Source organism: Amphiura filiformis, chromosome 7, assembly GCF_039555335.1.
Source record: "Amphiura filiformis chromosome 7, Afil_fr2py, whole genome shotgun sequence".
NCBI classification, from domain to species: domain Eukaryota; kingdom Metazoa; phylum Echinodermata; class Ophiuroidea; order Amphilepidida; family Amphiuridae; genus Amphiura; species Amphiura filiformis.
The window spans coordinates 18,694,196-18,717,105 of record NC_092634.1 but is presented as its reverse complement, the minus strand read 5'-3'; the positions used below and the strand labels follow the sequence as shown (position 1 = coordinate 18,717,105).

The following is a 22,910-nucleotide window of genomic DNA, read 5'->3' as shown; positions in this document are numbered from 1 at the left end:
TTCCTTTTAAAATAATAAATAATTTGAACGAGGACGCAATATTCCTACCGGCGTGTGACACATTGAAATTTACTGCCGAAATTTTAAGGAAATTGTACACTTCTAAAATCTGTATTTGTTGCGCATCTTGGGTGAATAAATTATTTTAGAATGGCCGACCTTGATTGGGATAAAGCGATCGAGGCGCAGGAGAAAGGAGATAATTTAGCGGATAAGGTTTGTTCGGTGTTTCTCGTGTACTTTGACTTTGTTGGTCGTTGTTGCAGAATTCGTTAAGCTTACCCATATGTAGCCCGAGGTACTCACACCTCTGTACTACGATTTCCACTGGCCTTCTCCGCGTCGAGGTCTGAGACTCCTGGGCATGACAAACCGTTCAAACCCAAGGGAACGTCCATTATATATGAGCCTTATATGGAAGTCACCACTTGACTTCGATTATTCCGTGGTATCAAAAGCCACAAGTACTTGAGTACCATCACTCACGGTCAGCTGACATTATTTTAGCAGATTTAAAAATAAATAAAAATACATTTATTATAAATGAAAATGAATCATGATATTATGATTTAAAAAAAAAAAAAAAAAAAATACAGGAATTATTAGTACTAGGTCATGTTTTTTGAGGTGGGACCCAATTGCGTCACATCTTGCAATTTGTCAAAAATCAACTCCTTTTTTGTATTTCTGATTATATTTCAAAAAGTTTTCACCCAAACCATGTAAAAGTACATATTTTTAGAAAGCACACATTATCAGGATTGCAAATCTGTTAAGTTTGAGTGGATATACAGGGTGTGCCAAAATATACAGGGCGATTCCACTGAAAAATACCTAAAAAATTACATTTCTTTACCACTCCAATATTTCTACATAGTATATTAAATTGGAAAATGAACTTGATATTTGGAATGTACACAATTAGTCCTTTCATTAAATATTTAGTTTGCACTATATTTGTTAAGCCCATTGTGTTATACAGGGTGTGAAAAAAGTTGTACCGTATTTTAAATTGTTTAATTTAATGTAAAATTTCTTTAAGTGCCATTTGTAAGCAAATGCACTTCAAATTTGGAAACAAAATAGTTTAAAGAATTGCTATAAATCACATTTAAATATCCAATTCCATATAGGGTGTTTCAAAAATCAATTTACAGTGAATAAATTGTAACAATGGTACATGTACATGTAGGCATATAGATGCACAATTAGCCTACATCAATAAACTATTTAACAATAACCAGAGATCAATAATGTCATCAGATTAAATCCTTTGACTGCAATAAACTCCTTTGAGAAGATTTATTTGCAGTGCTGTACGGTGCGACCAATTTAGGCGCATTGGCGACTAGATTTTTTTCTGATGCGACTAAACCTTCAATCCTTGGCGCCAATGGCGACCAACTGTTGAAGCTTTTATTCGCCAGCAAATGCAAAACGTGTAAATAATGTAGTGTTCAATAGTACAAATGTACGGCTATGAATATCATGACATCTCAATGGGGACTTTCTGGAAAACATATCTATAGGCCTACACTGTACATGCTGTGTATGGAGTATGTAGATTGAGTACAGCAGCTATGATTCATTCAACGCAACATGTGGCTGTGATAAGGAAACCCCCTTAAAATTGAACATAGATATAAACATTGTGGCAGAATGACTTCGAGAAAAGTTGGAATACGGTGCGTTGACGCCTCAGTTTTCTTACTTGGGAGCAAAATTTGGGCGCCTAAATTTATAAAGTTAGGAGCCATTGGCTCCTCAATCAGTTTTTGCACCGTACAGCACTGTTTATTTGATAGATATTTCAAAGATAAAACAATTTCAAAGATATATTTATGACAGATGAGATTTATTTTCATTCCTTTCTTCATGCATGCAAAATTTAAAAGCCATTGTATTGCATGACACACATTCCCCTGCATTAATTTAAAGCTAGTTAAATCCTTAAATTACTAAGTTTATTAAGATTAGCTAGGCAATTATAGTTATAAATAGAAAGTTAAAAATGAGATTAACATTGTGCAAATGCATTTTTACTTCTGCTAGGCAACCAAGTTCATAAATTTTATTATTGAACACCAACTTCTCATTGGATTTACACAGAGCTCCTCCTCTACCGGCTCCTCCTCTACCGGCTCCACCCCTGGCTAATTAACTTAATTAAGCGGTTGTAATTAATTAATACATTTGTTCAACTGTATTTGTTACTATTTCATTAGATTAATAATTTATCTTCAATTTGAGACCAAAACCATTTCTTCATGATGGATTTTAGCAAAAATATATGAAGAAGAAGAAATTTTTTTGTGGAAAATGTGACAGCTCCACCTTTTTTGGGTGCCCACCTCCAAAAACATGACCACTATAGAGATTTATCATGTAAAATAATAAACAAAGTCGTCATTTTAATAAATCATGACTAACTTATAAAATTTAAATCATGCTACTAACTATGCTAGCCTACAGTGCCATCTAAATAAATTTCAATAATTCATGAATGATAAATAAATGAAAGTTACCTAAAGAAATTAACAAAAATAAGAACATAAACAAATAATATATTATACTTAGCTGTACAAATAAACGAAAAGGCCTATAAAAAGAAAAAGATAAAGAAAAAATCTGAAATGAATTCAGTGTAGGCCTACTTTTTAATTGTAATTTTACAAATTCAAAAATAAGATAGTGATATTAAATAATAAATAGTAATAATAATATTGGGTCTAGTAATAATAATAAATAATATTAATAATAATAAACTAATGATTAATATTTATAATAATAATTTAATAATATAATAGTAATAAAATAACAATAATAGATAATATAAATAAATAATAAATAATAATAAATAGTAGTAATATAATATTAAAAAATAATATTTAAAAATAATATTGATTACAAAAAAAACATTAAAAAAACCCAACATTCATCGTGTTTATATCGTGTTATTTTTAATAATATTATCAAACTTATTTCTCCACTGAAAATTATAAAATAACTGTAAACAATTATAACCGTATATTATAACTAAATATTAATTGAGTGACAGCCAATCGATCAAAACCCATCATAAACATCCAGGCATCCATTGCCAAGACGGCGTAAGAGGATTAGGTAAATAATAACAAAGAACTAGTATTATAATAATAAAGGACGTTCCCTTGGGTTTGAACGGTTTGTTGGGCATGTATGGTCCAGGGTACAGTCTTCATAGTATTATTTTTAAGGATTATATCACAAAACTGAACACGTGAGTACTTTTAATATGAATGCAGGGTGAACCTTTTAAAACGCGATACGTTTTCACAGTTCTTCCCACAGAGTGCCCCGGTTTCTACAGTCTAGGCCTAGGGAAGTCATGGCCCTTACTGTGAGGAAGGAGCAACGTAGGGCCATGATGTGTCGGGCTAACCCATATGATATATCCGAATTATATCCATGTTGAAATAAAGCATGAAAGGGTTCATACCACTTCCTCCTTCCTTCCATATACGTGCTTACCTCAAATGGTTCATGGGTTGAGTATCAACGCACGGGCTTTACGTGCACAGTTTACCTCTGCACGATCCTGAAACCTAGGATTGATTGCAGATATCAGAACCGGGATGGTCCCCTTCTCTTTTGAATAGCTCTGACACTTAACGCGTGCACAGGGTTTGACTCTTCCTGTACACGGGACCAACGGCTTTATGTGACTTCCGAATCACGGACAAAGCACATACACTACCTATATCTGCACGTGATAAGCAGTGTATGGGGGCGAGAAGAAACATGGAAATTCTTCAATTAAATTCTTCAATTAAATTTCTGAACTGAATTGAAGGATTCCTGACCATATAGGAACTTTTTGGGAGGGAAGAGAATTTTCACCTAAGGCAAGCCCAAGGCTCGAACCCTCGTCGATCGTATATCCTGGCCGGCAGCGCAACGCCTTAACCACTCGGCCATCTCGCCCTCTGTATTCAGCTCAGCAAGGTCCTTCAGTGGTTGTACGACTGCTCTCCTGTCCTGATTATCACTTAAAAAGAAGTTTTACAAGGTCACACATCGCTACTGCCGGCGAATGAAGTGCCGATGTAAACGGTCAACATTTGTCATGTCAAATGTCGACATGCATGAATGAATGATTCAATATTAAATTTGGATCATCATCATCAGAACACAGTTTTATTTCGTTTATAAACAGCGCCAAATCATCAGACCACTGAAGAACCTTGCTGAAAATATGAATCATGGGTAGGCATGTTCACAAAATTTTCAAGTAGGATATTTCACATGGAAATTATTTTGTTTAAAAAGGTGATTATTTAACTTAAAAAATGAGGGGTCAACAATGTCTGTAGGTCAAAAACAAGCGAAGTTATGGGCAAATGTCTGTTTTTAAAAAACTGCACTTTTCTGCGACCATCATTGACCAGAGGAGGCTTAAAGGCATTCCTACAATGCACTATGATTGGGAAATTTGATCAATATAACCTAATTTTAAAGGCAAAGTCCCCATTGCCACACACACAAAATGGTAATTTTAAAACTGCAGCCAACGAGCTAATAGTTGAGACTTAGGAATGATATTTGATTTTCTTACAGGAAACATTCATATTGTCCCACTGCATTAATTTTATTCCTAAGTCTCGATGTTTTGAATGTTAAATAATAGGATGAAAACACCAGATATTTGCACACAATTCCAATGCAAGGTATGCTCAACTGTATACATGTGTACAAAAGCCAGACATACAAGGTCAGAAACCCCATTGGGTTGTGGGAATGTCTTTAAACATCCTCTGATCATTGACAATGCCTTACAATGACTTACTGTACAAAAAAAGCATGTAATGCATCATTTTTTACCACGATGATCCATTTTAAACAAAGGCGATTTTATTTTATGAAATCTAACTTCATTGTTTTTCTTTGTGTTGGGTTTATTCAGTATCGAAGTTACGTAATGTTACTATGTCAACGGGATCACGCTGCTAGAGTAATGAACCACGATCGAAATGATCACCACATAAAGTATATGGCACTTTCGAAGGCATACCAAAGTAGCGTGATCCGGTAACCAAGAGAATTACGTAACCACTTGATGCTGAATTACCATGAATGCACAATAGTTTTTTCATTGGGGGCTATCCCCCCAAATCCTAAGAAGAATTATAAGCCCCCAAAACGCCCTGTTTTGGGCTAAAATAACGTAATCACTTTTTTGAAAGAGGAATGTTTATTACAGGTCTCTTACATTGTTGTGTCAGACTTGAGTACAGGTATATTAATAGCAACAATAGCAGTTCTACAGAAAGCTGCTGCATGATTAAAATGTGACTTTTTGAACAAAATTGAATCATTGGCTAAAATATTTCTTTTATCCCCACCATTTTCTTTCTTTCTTCATAGGTACAAGATCTGAAACTGAAAGGAGAAGGTGATGAGAAACCATCCAGTAGTAACTCGTCATCAACGGCATCGGCGGCAGTGGCTGATGGAGGAAACACAAATGAGAAGCAGAAAGGAGCCGGGGAAGGAGAGGAGGAAAAGGAATTAGGTTAGTATACAGGGCTCTTGCTAAGGGAAAAATATATGCATGAGCAAAGTTGATATTTAAATCAGAATTTTGATTGGCATTAAAAAAATTGTGTAGCATATTTTTTTTCATTCACCCAACAACCAAGTTAATTTTTGGCCCCCATACATGTGTGGGGCTTATGTTATCATCCAAATGGTTGGTTGGCTGCATGTTTGTTTGGCTGTCCCCCGCCCGGCCATCTGTATGGCCGGGTGGAAGCAACACCATTAATCCACTCTACAGTTAGAGTTGGGCGACTAAGTCGCCAATAGTCTTTAGTCACAACTATAACTGGTAGTCGTGACTACAACTTTTGAAACCAAAAGTCGTCAAACGCAACTAAATGTTACAAAATCATGTTAAAAGCACCAGATATCCGCACCAAAACCAGAAAATGTGATAAAAACATCAGTCATTGTCTTACCAATCTTATCATAAAGTCCATAAATCATCATTAAATTGGTCTTGTTGAAAATTTGCACCAAACTTTCACCCGATTTTTTGGTGCAATTCTGACCACAGATAGTCGCGACTATAGTAGTAGTCGTGACTATTTGCTGATGACTAGTCGACTAGGAAAAAAGTGGTAGTCGCCCAACTCTATCTGCAGTGGATATAATTACCGTAATAATATGTTTTCCTACTTTACATCTCTTTATCAGGTGCAGAGAAAGCAGATTATTGTAAATTTGCACCAAACTTTCACCCAATTTTTTGGTCCAATTCTGACCACAGATATAGTCACGACTATAGTCGTAGTCGTGACTATTTGCTGACGACTAGTCGACTAGGAAAAAAGTGGTAGTCGGCCAACTCTATCTGCAGTGGATATAATTAATATGTTTTCCTACTTTGCATCTCTTTATCAGGTGAAGAGAAAGCAGATGCATCATTGTTCAACAAGCTTGTACACAACAAATTAGTAGAAGTGACGCAGAGTTCTATGTTGGATGTATTACAGAAGGACCCTAATTCACCTCTCTACTCAGTCAAGTCATTTGAAGAGCTTAGATTGTAAGTAACAAAAGTCAGGGTAGATTTATTTAATACAGTGGTGTGATTCTTGGCTCAACTTTACGCAATTGTCTTGACTTTCAGCCCATTTGGGGGGTATTTTAGCACAATTTCACATGTATACACATGATTGCAATCAAGGGAAAAACTTGACAATATGTTTGAAATATTTGTTGCCGGATGCCGCTCTGCCAGTACAGTGAAATTAGTGTAACTATGTTCAATGAGAAGTACAGCACTCCTTTTCCCATTCCTTTCCCTCTTCCCCTCAATCAATGTTGGAGAGATTAGAGGACACAATTTGCATTTTAGTGTGCTATCTGGAGTGTTCCAACATAATTTTCCTTGATTTTAGACAATAATAAACTTTGCCACCCAGTTCTGCACACATTGGAGTCTTTGAGTACCGTATGCCCCTATGTGTTTTAATTCCCGCACCTATATTTTATAATATTATTTGCTGTTGACAGAAAAGAAGAATTGTTGAAAGGTGTTTACCTGATGGGCTTCAATGCACCCTCCAAGATTCAAGAGACGGCCTTACCATTGCTATTGGCTGATCCGTAAGTACATATCCTTGATGGGTTACATTACATTGTAGAGGTGGGCTATGAAGGGTCACATCTTCGTGCTAGTTTGATAGACTGTAGACTTTTGGGTTGTCCCCTTAGTTAGGTTCCTAAAATAATGTTCCAGAAATAATGTATTACATCGTCACCCTGCTTTAATAATTGCCAAACTCTCTTGTCATTCAAATTGTCTTTACACGCCCGCGTAAATACACATAAACGCTCCTCAACTGTGTGCTTTGACGCAACGCACAACTGGCGTATGTGCGCGCCCAAGAACTGCGTATAAAACTTCGATATGAAAAGGTCTATTAGCATGTGCACCTGCTGTAATAATGACATTGACCAATCATAAAGGAGATCTTGGGGTGAGTTAGGCAATTTTGACAGGTGACAAATGTTGAGTTGGGCATTTTAACACCAGAATTTATGCCTAACTCAGCTGTTTGTCTGAAGATTTTGCTTTTAAAGATACAGAGAAAATTAGGTCGATTTTGAAAATTTCTACCGTGACCCTTCCTACATTCTTGAATTGAGAGTAAATAATTACATAATTCTTTTCATTGATTTCCTCACCAGGCCCAAGAACATGATAGCACAGTCACAGAGTGGTACAGGCAAGACAGCAGCATTTGTACTCACTATGCTGAGTAGAGTAGATGGTAATAAAGAATGGCCACAGGTATGTATACCAAGATTTACAATACAAATTTCACCTACCGTATTCGTTCCATTAAGGGCTGGGGTATGAACGTTTGGACAGTATTTATTTTGGGACATTAGAGCACATCAGACATATCGAATTGCATTCTGAATCGAAGAATGTCATTCTGATATCAAATAATTTTGATTTTTGAAATTAGCAATTTAATACACATTTTATGGCAAATCATTAAAAATTGATATTTTTGATATTTAACAGTACTTGAAGTAAACTTTATAAATCTGATGATTTATACTTAAAGTGTATGTAGGTGGGATGAAAAGCCGACGATCAATTGAAAATTTTGACCTTTAAGTATTGAAGATATGGATTTTTTTCCCAAAACACAAAAAAATTAGGTCTTTTGGGGAAAAAATCCATATCTTCAATATGAAAGGTCAAAATTTTCAATTGACCGTCGGCTTTTCCTCCCTACTACATACACTTTAAAATATATAATTAGATTTATATAATTTACTTCGAGGACTGTTATATATCAAAATTTTGAAAAATATCAATTTTTTATAATTTGTCATAAAATTTGTATTATATTGTGATTTAAAAAATGAAAATTATTTGATATCAGAAAGACATGCTTCAGATTCAGAATGCAATTCTGATAGGTCTGAGGTGCTCTCATGTCCCACAAAAATACTGTCGAAACGCATAATAAACGCTCATTTTGGATCCCTTAACCTCCCAGGGCGCTTAACAAAGTCATTTTGGGTGGGCGCTTATATTTTACATTGTTTGAGCCGACAATACGTAAAAAAGTCCCAAAATATTCATCCGTCATCATCAGTGTGTCATACATGTATGTTTCAGACCATGATTCAGATTTGCATGGGCAGATAATGAACTAATATTGCAGTTTGCTTGTTGTGAAGTCACTGCATTGGTTGATTGAATCAAGTTACAAAGCACTTCATTTGCTTGAACAAGCCACATCATCTCGTGGTTCATGCCGAACATCTCTGGTAGACAGACGGAAATAACTTTTTCAGCCCAGATAAGGTGTTCTCAACTATATTTGATCGTGGGCCGCGGAGGGCCAAAATCATTCATTTCAAAGATTTGTGTTTGAGGTCCAAATACACCATGGTTTGCTATGTTTACTGTACATTTCAGAGCTATTCAAGGGCCAACCACACTGGTCATTAGGCCAGATCTGACCTGCAGGCCGCCAGTCGAGAACCCCAGGTGTAGATGCATTCATTTGTTTAATAATAATAGACAGACAGAAGTTTTTGTCCAGTGTACATACTTTAATTTTTTTAATTTCCATATTTGCAGGCTTTATGTTTAGCTCCTACATTTGAGCTGGCGTTACAGATTGGTGCAGTTGTAGAAGAGATGGGAAAATGTATGACTGATGTGAAAATTAGGTACTCGGTCAGGGGACAGAGAGGTAAGCAGTAGAAATTACAATGGGATGACTTTAACCAATTGCCTGTTGACTGCCGGTACCCTGACAGAACCGGTAATATAACAGTGTTTTATTGTCCCGAACATTAGAAACCAGGCACATTTACTAGTTGGGTTTTGAAGCTATCCACAAGTACTTCTGTCTTTGTCTGATGTTGATAACTCTACCTATACCTTTGTACAGGAGCCAACCATTGTTATAAGTGATGAATCCACATTTTACAGCAGCGTATACTAGGGTGCATCAAACGCCCTCATGTCATGCAGATTTTTTCTACCTAGTCTTAAAATGTGCCATTGGGCTAGAAAACACCCTGTGTAAAATTTGAAAAAAATCGAAGGTGGTCTAGGGTGGCCTCGGTGGCGTTGAAGTTGCGAGATATTGAAATTGCCTTCCTACATACGGCAGCTATTTAAAGACGCCTTTGTTACCATAGGATAAAATAGCTGCCATTTGTTTTATTGCTTACAGTGATACTAAGTGATCATAATGGGATATCAAAAAGTTCCAAAATGAAAACAATAATCATGCATAAGCTTTAGAATCCTCACTTATCAACCTACAAAGGAATAGCTGCCATATGTGCTATTTTCCAATAATGACTGTAGGCCTATGTTGTTTATCCTCCTAGTTCCTTAATATATGTTGGTTTCTTGACAATGCTACAGGTTTAAAAATACATTTGTTTCTGCAAAAACACATCAATAAGGTGTTCCTAATGCTAAGAACCATTCATTTATATTATAAGTTCCAGCTACAAATGTATGGTGACACCTAGTGATGTTACACTGGATAAATTCAATTCACTGTGAGAGGAGGGTCGTGAATGTGAATGCAATCACAAAAATAATACTTAAATTTAAGTATATCCGAGATGCAATGGAGCAAATAAATCTGAAATCAATACAGCATTGGTTTGCTTAGAATTAAACAGGGCATCTCTCTCATCAAATTCCTCTAATACCTCTTTGAAAGTGACAGAGATGTCATCAAATTTGGAATAGATAATAACATAGTATAATAACACCAATGCCTATCATTCATAGAAGTTCAGAATGCTGCAGATTTCAACATCTGGAAATTTTAAGCTGTAATTAAGTTCAAATGACCTTGTGCACTGCATAAATCTAGATGGATGACAAAAGTTTTGTATTCAATAAAGATCTGTCTCCTAGAAGAATTCCTTAAATAACTTTCTGCAGGAACAGATCACCAAGAAGCAGCAGTTAACAACCTGGAATTCCTCACAGAACTGTTAACAACTGGCCCAAGTGGAGTTGATGTGGAGATGCTGAATTGTTATAAAACCAGAAGTCTTGTGACAACAAAGCATCTAAAGTAGTGGACTCATTGATATCTTCTGGGAACTGTAGTTTTCCAAATCCTGTGCCAAATCTGTCTCTTGGTGCTTGTATTTCTTCACTTGGTTGAAGCTTAAGGAATCTATCCGCCAACCATTGTTACTCATCCTCAGGCATCTTGCTGCTAAAAAGGAAAGTGGTACCATTTTAGTACCAGAGGTACTAGGTATTGCTTTAAGGCTTTGACAGCGCTGCTGGAGACATCAAGGTTCACAGCAAGTGACGCAGTAGACTATGAAAGAGCCGCAGATCATTCCAAGGAGCATCTACTACACTGCAAGTAATCCACCAAGGGCTATAGATTTATGAAAGTCACAAAGTCTTGCAACTTTGTTGGCTGCTGCTTCTAGGTGATCAGGATTCTTCTAGGAGACGGATCGTTTTTGAATACAAGACTTTTGCAATCCATAGACTTCTGCAGTGCCCCAGGTCATTTAATTACAGCTCAAAATTTCTCAGATGTTGAAATAGATCTGCACAGGGAACCTGCAGCATTCCCAACTTCTATGAATATTAGGCATTGGTGTTATTTTATACTTTGTTAGAAATGAATGGTTCTAAGCATTTAGGAATACCTTATTTATGTGTTTTTGTAGAAACAAATATCATTTAAACCTGCAGCATTGTCAAGAAACCAACATACAGTTTATATCAAGGAACTAGGAGGAAACAACATATAGTCATTATTGGAAAATAGCACATATGGCAGCTATTCCTTTCTAAGTTGATAAGTGAGGATTCTAAAGCTTATGCATGATTATTGTTTTGTATTTTGTATCTGTTATGATCACTCAGTATCACGGTAGGCAATAAAACAAATGGCAGCTATTTTATCCTGTGGTAACAAAGGTGTTAAAATAGCTGCCGTATGTAAGAAGGCAATTTCAATATCTCGAACTTCAACGCCACCGAGGCCACCCTAGACCACCTTCGATTTTTTTCAAATTTTACACAGGGTGTTTTCTAACCCAATGGCACATTTTAAGACTACAACCCGGGAAATTAATAGTTGGCACACATGCACTAAACAATGGAAATGCGAGCCCTATTAAAATTGGGGAGGCGAGGAAAACATGCATACAATATATGTGTTGTACAGACTCCCCCCTATATATCATCCTTCCCCACTCCCCATCATTCAATGTTGGAGGGTCTCATGGACCTGTTGACAACATGGCTTGGTCCAACATTGAATTGGGGGAGCGGGGCAGAGATATACCAAAGACAGGCAAACTGTGCCAACCTTTTTTCCTGGGTTGTCCGAGTCAAATCCTAAATATTGCACCTGTTTTCCGTTTTTACTCAATAACTTTGCAACGGAATGTTGAATTATCTTCATATTTCACACAAAAACATATAAGTGATAGGGCTTTACGATAAATAAAAAAATTGAAAAAATGTATTTGTTTCTTTAGGGAGTGGTCATTAAAAACATCGCTAATGCGTGGTTTTGCGTCTTGGCTTGGATCTGAATTACGCGAAAACTGACAAAAAAAGAAAGAATGCTTTTTAAATGCAGTATTACATCGAATTGCTTCTAATTCAAATGATAAATAAAAAGAACTGAATGAGCAATTTTCAATCAGCTATTATTACATCAAATTAATGTATATAATTGCACCCGTATCATAGGGCAATTTTATGTATGTTTATATAAAAACATCATCAGTCGCGGAAATTACGATGATATTTGTACAGTGCCGTAAAATATAGGTAGACATACAGAAAAAAAAAGACGGACATTGGCTTATGACAAATATAAAATGATGAAAAATATTGTAAAATAAAAATGAAAAAGAAATCTAAATACATTCAGGGTCTCGACCCCGTGTTCCACTGCGCCTGAGGCAGATGCCGTATCAATTGCGCCACAGAGCTGTGTAACTTCAACAGAGCTTAAACTATAATATAATGCTATTCAAGATGCATGTATATAAATATCGCTCTACATCGCGGTATACAGTCCAAAAATTACTTTTTACGGCATTTGTTTCATTAACTGAATATTTATCATATAGCAGGTGTGGCTGACATTGTGCTTCACATTTAGTTCAGTTTTTGTCCGGGATAAATGACTACGGGACAAAATCGGACGATATACACGTCTTTAAAGAGTAAAGAATTTTAATATAATATTACTTTCTTTTTATTTATACAAGCGTGTACATCGTTGAGTTTTTTACACCAAAGTCATTTTACCCGTTCAAAACTGAAATAAATGTGATCTGCTACAGGCGCATTGGAACACGGGTTCGAGCACCTGAATATATTTAGATTTCTTTTTTCTTTTCTTTGTTATTATTTTACAATATCCTTCATCATATTATATTCATCATTCTATTAATTTTTGCCAATGTCCGTCCTTCTTTTTTTCTGTATTTCTACCTTTATTTTGACGGCACTGTACTGTAAATATCACCATAATTATGCACCGAGTTGTTTGTCAAAATGGAAACTCTGATGGCTTTCAAAACAGAGCATCACGTCTCCACGGCCATGATGCTTGAACTAAAAAAAGTTTGAAATTGCCAATCACAATGCCTAATATGGCCATTATATACCATGAGAGATTTTTCAATTCAGAAAAAAATATTTGAACCGTTTTTTATGAAAAATGTGAATTTTAAGGTGTTACAATCCAAACCGGAAACAAGTTTCGTTCCTTCAGGTTGCATGAGATATGATGAGCATATAAATGGTAAAAAATGATGTTTTTATAGCACTTAGGAGAAAGTCATATTTGCAAAATACTGCAGATATACAGTTTTGTTGGTTGCATAGGACTATACATTTTTAAAAAATAAAAAAAAAAAAAGGATTTATTGATTATTGATAATCGATAATAATTGATTATCGATAATATTTTTGATTAATTTTAATTTTTGCATATTGAAACGAATATGGGGATTAATCCATGAACATTTGGTGGCCATATGCTTATTGCTTTATATTTTATAAGCCAAAATATGAAATTAGATGCATTTTTGGAAGAATTATCATAGCTTTAAACTACGAAAATAATCGGCAATCATATAATATTCTTTTGACTTATTCCTTATTTCACAATATTTTTTATCAATATGAACTTCACATATTGATATGAATGTGAGGATTACTCCCTGAAAATTTGGTGCTCATACCTTTTATGGTTTTTAGTTTATAAACCAAAATATGAAGTTAGATGCATATTTTGGACGAGTTATCATAGCTTTAAACTATCGAAAATAATCGGCAATTATATAATATTCGTTTGACTTATACCTTATTTCACAATATTTTTTGTTTATATTAATTTCGTATATTGATATGAATGTGAGGATTATTTCCTGAAAATTTGGTGGCCATACCTTTAACGGTTTTTATTTTACAAGCCAAAATATGAAATTAGATGCATATTTTTGGAATTGATTCGGACAACCGGAAATTAATAGTTGGCACACATGCACTAAACAATGGAAATCGAGCCCTATTAAAATTGGGGAGGCGAGGAAAACATGCATACAATATATGTGTTGTACAGACGCCCCCCTATATATCATCCTTCCCCACTCCCCATCATTCAATGTGGGAGGGTCTCATGGACCTGTTGACAACATGGCTTGGTCCAACATTGAATTGGGGAGCGAGGGCAGAGATATACCAAAAGACAGGCAAACTGTGCCAACCTTTTTTTCCTGGGTTGTAGGTAGAAAAAATTTGCATGACATAAGGGGCGTTTGATGCACCCTAGCGTATACATAATCACAAGTTAATGGAATGTGCATGAATCATTGGTTAAAGTAATTGAAAAATGGGAGTGGGCATTTTCCTAAAATCCATTCGGAACTCAGAAGCTACCAAAGTGAGAGTGGCTCATAAGTGAACGATATGAATGTGTAATGGATCAATATTAATTGCTTACCCCAATTGGGTCATCGCTGTTGAAACACCCTCTGATAAATATGAATATATGAATATTAATTGCAAATTAATTAGCTAATTTGGAATAATCCAAAGAGATTGGCTCATCACTGGTTGAATCACCGACTGAATATTAATGAATTGATGAATACATGAATATTAATTCCTTCTTTCAGTTGCAAGAGGAGAGAGGATCAAGGAACAGATAGTAATAGGCACACCAGGAACAACACTTGATTGGGGCCTGAAATGGAAGGCAATAGATCTATCTAAGGTCCAAGTCTTTGTACTGGATGAAGCTGACGTAATGATTGCTACACAGGGACATCAAGACCAATCAATTAGGATACAAAAGTAAGACATTTGTGTATAGTGTGTGTCTCCAGTGATGCCTTAGGCACCGAATTGGGCTGTAAGCAATCACTTGCCGCTACTCAGAAAAATCTTGAGCTACTTTCACAATTGTCATGCTGCGGTAGTAATTTGATGTATTTTCATTTGAATTTAGCCAAATTTTGAAGGTTTTGAGTCTCTGAAGCTCCAAAATGCAATACCAATGGGTTGTGTGACTATACTATTTATTGATTGGTCTGCAACTTCCATTACATACCGGAAGTTGTATCAGTCAAATGCTTTTCCGCCCAATTGGGTGATTTACATTCTAATGTCGTGTAAACCGACCAATCGCTGTACCTTTGCACTGAAAAACTGAGGCAACAAGTGTCACAATGCTTGATTTGGGACTCAAACGAAAAGCTGCATATCTCTAAGGTCCAAATTTTGTACTAGATGTAGCTGACATTATGATTGGTACACAGGGACATCAAGACAATCAAATAAGATAAAAAAAAGTAAGTCAAGTAAAGTTTAATTTTTGTAGCATTACTGGCGCACAATGCTTCAAATGGCTTTATCTGTTTATTTACCTCTTTGATGTGCTTACTTACTTATTTTTATATATTTTCTTCCTCTTTTGGCAGAAAACTACCCAAAACATGTCAAATGATGTTGTTCTCAGCCACCTATGAGGAGTCAGTGATGAAGTTTGCAGAGGCGGTGATCCCCGATCCAATTGTCATCAGGTTACGAAGAGACGAGGAGAGTCTAGAGAATATAAAACAATACTATGTAATGTGCAACAATGAGGAAGAGAAGTATGAGGCATTAGCTAACATCTATGGTGCTATTTCTATTGGCCAAGCTATTATATTCTGTAGGGTAAGTTGGCTAGCTTATGAGCTTCACTCTGTGATCTTTTGGTAATCATCTTACACTTAGGATACATCAGCATTTCGGAATAAGGAGAAGTTGGGTCCATAACTTGTTGGATTCCTTGTTAATTTCCTTTTTGAAAATGCATACTTTTATTGTGCTGGGGTATAGTTTGAAAAACATAGCCATTTGAAGGTGAAAGAGTGTCGCGAATTGCAAAAATCAGTATGTACTGAAAAGTTGGTGAGGTTAAAACACATGGCTAATGGCTATAATGTACATCAAGATGGGGAAAAGTGGGGAGTCTCGGAAGCTCCTTTCAGAAAAAAATTGATGTTTGGAAGGAAGCGTTGCTATTCCTAAGAAAATAAATACTGTAGAATACCAATTTCAAGCATATATGCCTCTAAACGAGAGTTACTTTGAAGCAAGAGTCAAATGGCAGACCCCCTCCACAAAAACATTACAATAGATTGGTCTAATAATAATACATGTTTGATTGTTTGTACAGCCACCTGCATATAGTTGCTCAAATTCCAAATAATGTTTTAGTGGAAGGTGTCTGCCTTTTGTCAAAAAATTCCTTGTTCAGGGGCATATGCTTGTAGATTGAATTATACGGTATGTGTCAAGAAGTTGTAAGAAATGTGAATATCTTTATGAGAAATTTGTGTTTATCTTCCTGGGAAATGAATTTTGTTTTCAAGGCCTGACATACACATTGTTTTGTAATTACAGACCAAGAGAACAGCCAACTGGTTAACAGAGAAGATGACAAGAGACGGTCATGCGGTAGGCTTACTTAGCGGTGAATTACAGGTGGAACAAAGAGTAGCAGTACTCAAACGATACAGAGAAGGCAAAGAGAAGGTTCTTATTACAACCAATGTCATGGCAAGAGGTAAGAACTAAAATGAAGACAATTGTCAGGAAAACTAGAAATGTTGAATAGATTCATCAGGTTTGTTCAGTAAATAAAACATTTTGGGAGGAGGGCACCTACCTCTTGAGTCATGTCTACGATCCACTTTTGAAGTCTGCAAAAGAGACTAAGGAATACCGGAAACCACTCAAACTTGTTTGCCGGGAAAGTGGATCAGATGACCAAAATCAGTCATACCTGATGAAGTCCTCCGACGTGTAGGACGAAATATTGTAGTGGGTAAAATTTCACTTGGTTTTGAAAAGCAAAAAATCCAAAATGTTTAATAACTAGAAACAATTATGTTGAGGGTTTAGGACCATAGCTGCTCCATAGACATTTGGGTAATTTCTGCATTCTATGTAGTAAATATTTAAGAGTATGACACCTGGCTGCAGTACACCTGGGTACAGTCACCATAAGCCAGGTAACTGTGACAGCAGAGAACCGCCAAACGGGTGACCGCCTAGTAAATAATGTTTCTTCCATCAATCATCTTTTGCTAAACAGTCGCTCAAGCCACCAATCACCTTCCAATACAATTTTCGTAACATTGCATCATGCAAGCCAGTGATCTCCATGCAATACAAACCACACAAGATAGCGTAAGACCCGTTAGGCGGTCTGTCTGTTCAATTTCACATTTTGTTTTCTGAAATTCAAAATCATTTCAGGTATCGACATTGAGCAAGTGACAGTGGTGGTGAACTTTGACCTCCCCACGGATCAGTACGGACAACCCGACTGTGAGACATACTTACATCGTATAGGACGCACAGGGAGATTTGGCAAACAAGGACTTGCTATCAACTTTGTAGATGGACCCAGATCTATGGCAAACTTACAGAAAATTGAACAACACTTTGGTAAGTACTCCAACTCAGAGCAGTAGATTGTGAATGGTTGAGTTGGAAGTCTCTGTGCATCTTTTTGCTATCCCTGCCACTTTTCTTTTGCACCATTTTATCTTGCAGAGCAATAAATTGGGCTACTCCAGCTGAAATCTATACACCCCCTATGGAAGACACAATCTTAATCTTCCTCACAGGGGGTGTAGATTTCAATTGGAGTCACCCATTTAGGTTACCTCATTTAAAATCCACCCTCCCTGTGTGGGAGATTTAGGCTATATCTTCCAGGGGTGTATGGATTTCAACTGGAATAGTCCATTGTGTGCAGTTGAATCAAAATCTCTTGCATGTTTCTCTCTACTATCTCTGGCACAATTATGGAGTCCAAGTCTTGGTTACAATCTATTTGCAAGAAATGAAAGTTGATTTCAGGAAATGTGGTCCTACCTTTTTTTGGATTGTTTTATAGAGAACTTGTGATTGCTATTATTAACATCTAAACAACATGGCAGGCACTTGACTTACCATATTCATTCCAATAAGTGCCCAGGGCACTTTACAAAGTCATTTTGGGTGGGCGCTTATTTTTTACCTGGTTTACCTAATTTTTTCACAAAGGCAGTTTATTAGAGACAAATTTACCTACGTTATAATAGGATCCCGAGATGTTCTAGTAGCTTTTCTGATGCAGTAAATGTATTGCAAGTTTACACAGGACTTCAAATCCTCAAGCTATTTCACTGTATTAACGTCTATCAGTCACTTCAACATTAATGGCCTGATGAAAATACCCTGGTTGGGTGCTTATTTGGGTATGGGCGCTTATTGGAATGAATACGGTAATTTACTATTAGGGAAGGGGGAAGGCCTGGCCAAACCATGCTATATTGATTACCTCTGAGTTTACAAAGTCCTTGTTTGCTAATTTTCACCCTTAATTACCAGGATTTTAACAATGCTTACCCTTATGTGTGTACATGTACCTTTGTTATTTCTTCCCATGCAGGACGTGAAATCCACAGACTAGCAGCAGATGACGCAGAAGAGATAGAGAAGATTGTCTGAATTGACGACACCAAAGACTCATGTGAAGATCATCGGTATCCAGGCACTGTCTTTACAAGCCCGGTGAGGGTGATTTCCTCATAATTATCATGTGAGTGAAAGAGCACTCAAAAGGCTTGATTTCACAAAAGGTTTTGGCCAATTGTATTATCAGTAACTCATCGTAAAGTTATGAGTAGTATCATTCCTGCAGTAAATTTATTGTGGGTAAGGTCTGTAAACAATGCTACTGAAATTCAATGGGAAGCTTCTATGTGAAGTAACAACGTATGATTGGTTTGGGTTTACAACATGTGACATGTCATACTTTTGATGTGTCATACATTGAAACATAGGAATTGACTTGTTACACCTTTTTGATGATGCTTTGTAATTAACTTACAACATTTGGTGTGTCATACCTTTTTTGTGAAATCTATCCTCACAATTTTAGAAGAGGTGTGATCAATTTGGTTTATTAGTTTGGAAGTATTGTGCATTCAGCAGATTGTATGCTTAATCATATTGCCAACAAGTAAAAGGGATACTTGTAGATCTGTCACTGCTGAACCACACTTTCCCCCACACCGTGGTGACAAAAAAGCTATGTGCAGGCAAGAATATGGAAACCATACTCAAAATAAAACTATGTACGCTAGCAGACAGCGTATGGTAGGCCATTGAACATTTAGAAGCTGTGTTTCAAATGGTCACTTTGATGAATATATCACATAAAATTGTCCAGTCAGAAATGGGGTAAGAAAATCATGAGCTATTATTATCAAAAAGAACTATTTATGCTCATTTGATCAATTTATGGAGCAGTTGGGTAAACAATATTGTACGAGTACTACCTACTGATTGGCTACAAGAAGACTATTATGATTTATTGAGCCAATCAGCAGCATGGTAAGAATGGTGGTAGGGTTGAAGATGCTTAACCCTATAGGTACTACCTGCTGATTGGCTACAAGAAGATTATTATAACTTATTGAGCCAATCAGCAGCACTGTAAGAATGGTGATAGGGGTGAAGAGGCTTATCCCCATGAGTACCACCTACTGATTGGTTACAAGAAGACTAATTATGATTTATTCAGCCAATCACCAACAAGATATGAATGGTTAAAGGGCTGAAGAAGATTAAGCTTAAATATTTTAAAGCTGTATTTTAATTGGTCACTTCGTTGAATATGTAATTGTCCAATCAGAATTGCTGTTAGAAAGCAGTAGTTTTCAGGGTTATGAGATAGGAAGCAATTTGAGGGGAAATTTATCCCCTCTCTAAAAGACAGTGCCTGTGAGTTAACAAAGTTTTACCAGAACACCTGTATAAGATATGTACATGTAGTAGTCGTATCTGAGATATATGTGAAATTTTACAAATGTACAAACATTGGGCAAAGTAACTTGTGGATATATTTGTGTGAGTTGTTCAAACAAGTAGTTTGACGCACACTTGCTGGTCAGTGTTGCCAAAACTTTTCAGCGTCAAGGCGCGGCGCATTGACTCGCCAGGCCGCGGTAAAAGATTCTCAAGTAGCCCAATTTTTTAAGCGTCCATTTCGGATTTACCGAAATTTAGAACGCAAATCACCCAATTGGGCGGAAAAGCCCTTGACTTTTAAACTTCCGGTACTCACTAGGAAGTTACTAACCGATCAATAAATGGTCACAAAACCCATTGTAATTGCAATTTGGAGCTTTAGAGACTCAAAACCTTTATAAATCGGCTAAATTGAAAGGAAAATACATCAAATTACTGCCACGGCCTGACACTGTCAAAAGTAGCCCAATTTTAGGCAAGTAGCGGCATGCTTTTTTGAGTAGCGGCAAGTGATCGCCAAGTAGCCCAATTGTGCGCCTAAGGCGCGGCGTTGGCATCACTGTTGCTTGTTTACTGACAGTTTGAGCATGATTTGTAAGCAAGACTCAGTGTAGCCTTATGATTTTACTTAACTCAGTGCTTGGTTGAGGAGCAAATATTTTATACAAAATGTACACATTCAGGACGTCAGCTAAAGTTTGTAATGAATTTGTCTGGTGGCCTACCATTGTTGATGCCATATTGTTATCCAGAATTATTCCACCAGCATTTCAGTTAGATATTTTTTACCAAATGTCCTTTGAAAATTGTGGTTTATTTCTAACAGAACATGTTTACAACTCTTATAATCGCCCAAGTATCTTGAAAGTCATGCAAAAGTTCTCCGTTCTCCCCACTTAATGCGCGGGGAGTGAGCAGTTGCCATGTATTTAAAGAGCAGTTGAAACAGCACCATTGCAGTTATGTGAGGTGTTCAGTATTATATGTTGAAAATGCAACACACATTTCTTTGAAAGCAGTGATGTAAATTTCACAGCGTATATTTTACCTTGGTATGATTTCATTGAAGCCAAATGACTGCTCTCAGTGTTAATCATATCTGAACAAATATTAAGGTATAACCAATAACATAAGGCTAATCCTTCTGAGTTGCAGGTTTTGTGGCCATCGTGTATACAAGAGAAGCATTATTTTTACATAGCCTCAAACAAACTGCAGGGATGTGGTAAATTGGCTTGTTTTGTGGGTCCCATTAGTATGTGATCACCCTTAGACCTGCAAGAAGAGCATTATTTATCCATAAAATATGTGAGTTGTAGGATTTCTAAGTATTGCGTTGTTTTGAATGTCTGTATAAAAGTGCTGAGCAAAGTCCATGCATAAAAACTGTCTACTGCTCGTTGTTTTATTATGCAAGAAAGACAAAATGTAATAATACGTGTGTGAAGCAAATTATGGCGAAATTGCAAGGAATTAGTTTGTTGTATGCTAGGCCAAGAAAAAAGTTTGCTTGTCCTGACACTCTATAATGGAAGAGGGGTCGATTGGTTGGAATTTTTTGCCAAATTGTGCATAGGCCTATAATTGGCTTACCTATCTTTGTGCCATGTATCACATAAGGCCTTCATTCAAAGCATTTCTGGTTTCCGTAATTAAATGTCTTTTTTACATGAATGGGTTATTAGCCCATTTCCCAAGCCCCACCATAGAGGGCAAGGAGGCTGCTCTTAGTCTGGCCTCTACCTGTCAATCTGTCCGTGTTTGGTGGCCCTACCAGGAGTTCTAGAGTCCCGACGGCATAGCTCTTCAGGTCACTGAACACTGCAAGCATCCCCACATGACCAGGTCGTAGTCTTGTTAGGGGATGACCTATAGGCCTATCATTGGCTTTACAAAAAAGACGTAACTAGGTGTGATATGGGATATATCTCTACTGAATTTCACTTCATTCATGTTTAAACCAGTTTAGACATTTGAAGAAACTGTTTTTAAAAACTTTTCAGGATGTCAAAAATATCTTTTTATGGAATTTCCAACATCAGGGTCAGTATTCTCTTGTAAAAGATGAAATTTCAAAATTAGGATCGGTCGGCCGGCCAAGGACAAGCAAACAGATATTTTATTGACCTTATTAATGGAATTGGGAGTTTTTTCAAAGACGATGAGAGAGTTTTCAAAACAAAAGTTTTAAAACAGGAAAAATTAAATAAGTGACCTTTAAAATGAGTGTTTTATAATATGCAATAGTGAACATGTTGAAGAGTAGTGTACAATATGTAGATAAATAAAAAAAAGCAAAGTTTGTAATTTTCCAAAATTATGTTTCCTTGATTTGAAAAGGACAGTAATTTTATAACATTTTGAAGTGGCATCTTTAACTCCATGGGCACTACTGCCTTTCGTACAGAGCCAATGATTGGTTAAATACATGATATAGTCATCTGGGTAACCAAGATCAAAATATAGCTTTTACAATCTCTCAGCAATTTTAAGCTTAATTCCTTCAGCCTTATTGACTATTCTCTTACCATATCTCTGATTGGCTCAATACATGATATAACCCTCTTTCTAACCAATCAAACTAGTTATAGTGCCCATGGGGTTAAACATGGTATTGTATGCTGCTAGTAATGTATTTTTGTTTTGAAAAATCTCTCATCAAAATATGTTGGGCAAGACATGACGGTGTTAAGCTGGAGGAATTGGAGTTTTGTTGGTGAAATTATTCTAAAAAGCAGTTTGTGTATTTATTATCAGTCATGCTGGGGTATTTTACTTTTATGTAAATATCTTCAAGGAAAAAAATCCTAGATGTTTTGGTTGTGTTATTTAACAAAATATGTAAGAATGCCAACTGGCAAACATGCCAAAAAAAATAATGTCAGTATAAAAAATGTTTACAAAAATTGTATTTGTATTGCTTCCACATTTCTGACTACAGCAGTCTCATCACCGAAGACTCTGTTTGATGACCCCAATGTAGGTACTTCTTTGACAGAGAACATTGAAG

The 22,910-nt window shown here is 36.3% G+C and overlaps 1 protein-coding gene across 1 annotated transcript; it reads left to right on the top strand.

The window, feature by feature from the left end:
- Positions 1-40: 40 nt before the first annotated feature.
- LOC140156832 (ATP-dependent RNA helicase DDX19A-like) lies at positions 41-22,910 on the top strand. Its single transcript, XM_072179828.1, has 11 exons — positions 41-216; positions 5,404-5,551; positions 6,442-6,586; positions 7,057-7,149; positions 7,735-7,837; positions 9,152-9,266; positions 14,722-14,899; positions 15,526-15,763; positions 16,496-16,658; positions 17,354-17,545; positions 18,537-22,910. The coding sequence occupies exons 1-11, from the start codon at positions 151-153 to the stop codon at positions 18,593-18,595; spliced, it is 1,500 nt and encodes a 499-aa protein (XP_072035929.1). The 5' UTR covers positions 41-150; the 3' UTR covers positions 18,596-22,910.

Excerpts from the sequence above, each read along its gene's own strand:
- LOC140156832 (XM_072179828.1), top strand. The coding sequence starts at position 151 with ATGGCCGACCTTGATTGGGATAAAGCGATCGAGGCGCAGGAGAAAGGA. Across the intron at positions 6,587-7,056 it reads TCATTTGAAGAGCTTAGATT|AAAAGAAGAATTGTTGAAAG; the intron begins GTAAGTAACAAA and ends TGCTGTTGACAG. Across the intron at positions 16,659-17,353 it reads AACCAATGTCATGGCAAGAG|GTATCGACATTGAGCAAGTG; the intron begins GTAAGAACTAAA and ends AAATCATTTCAG.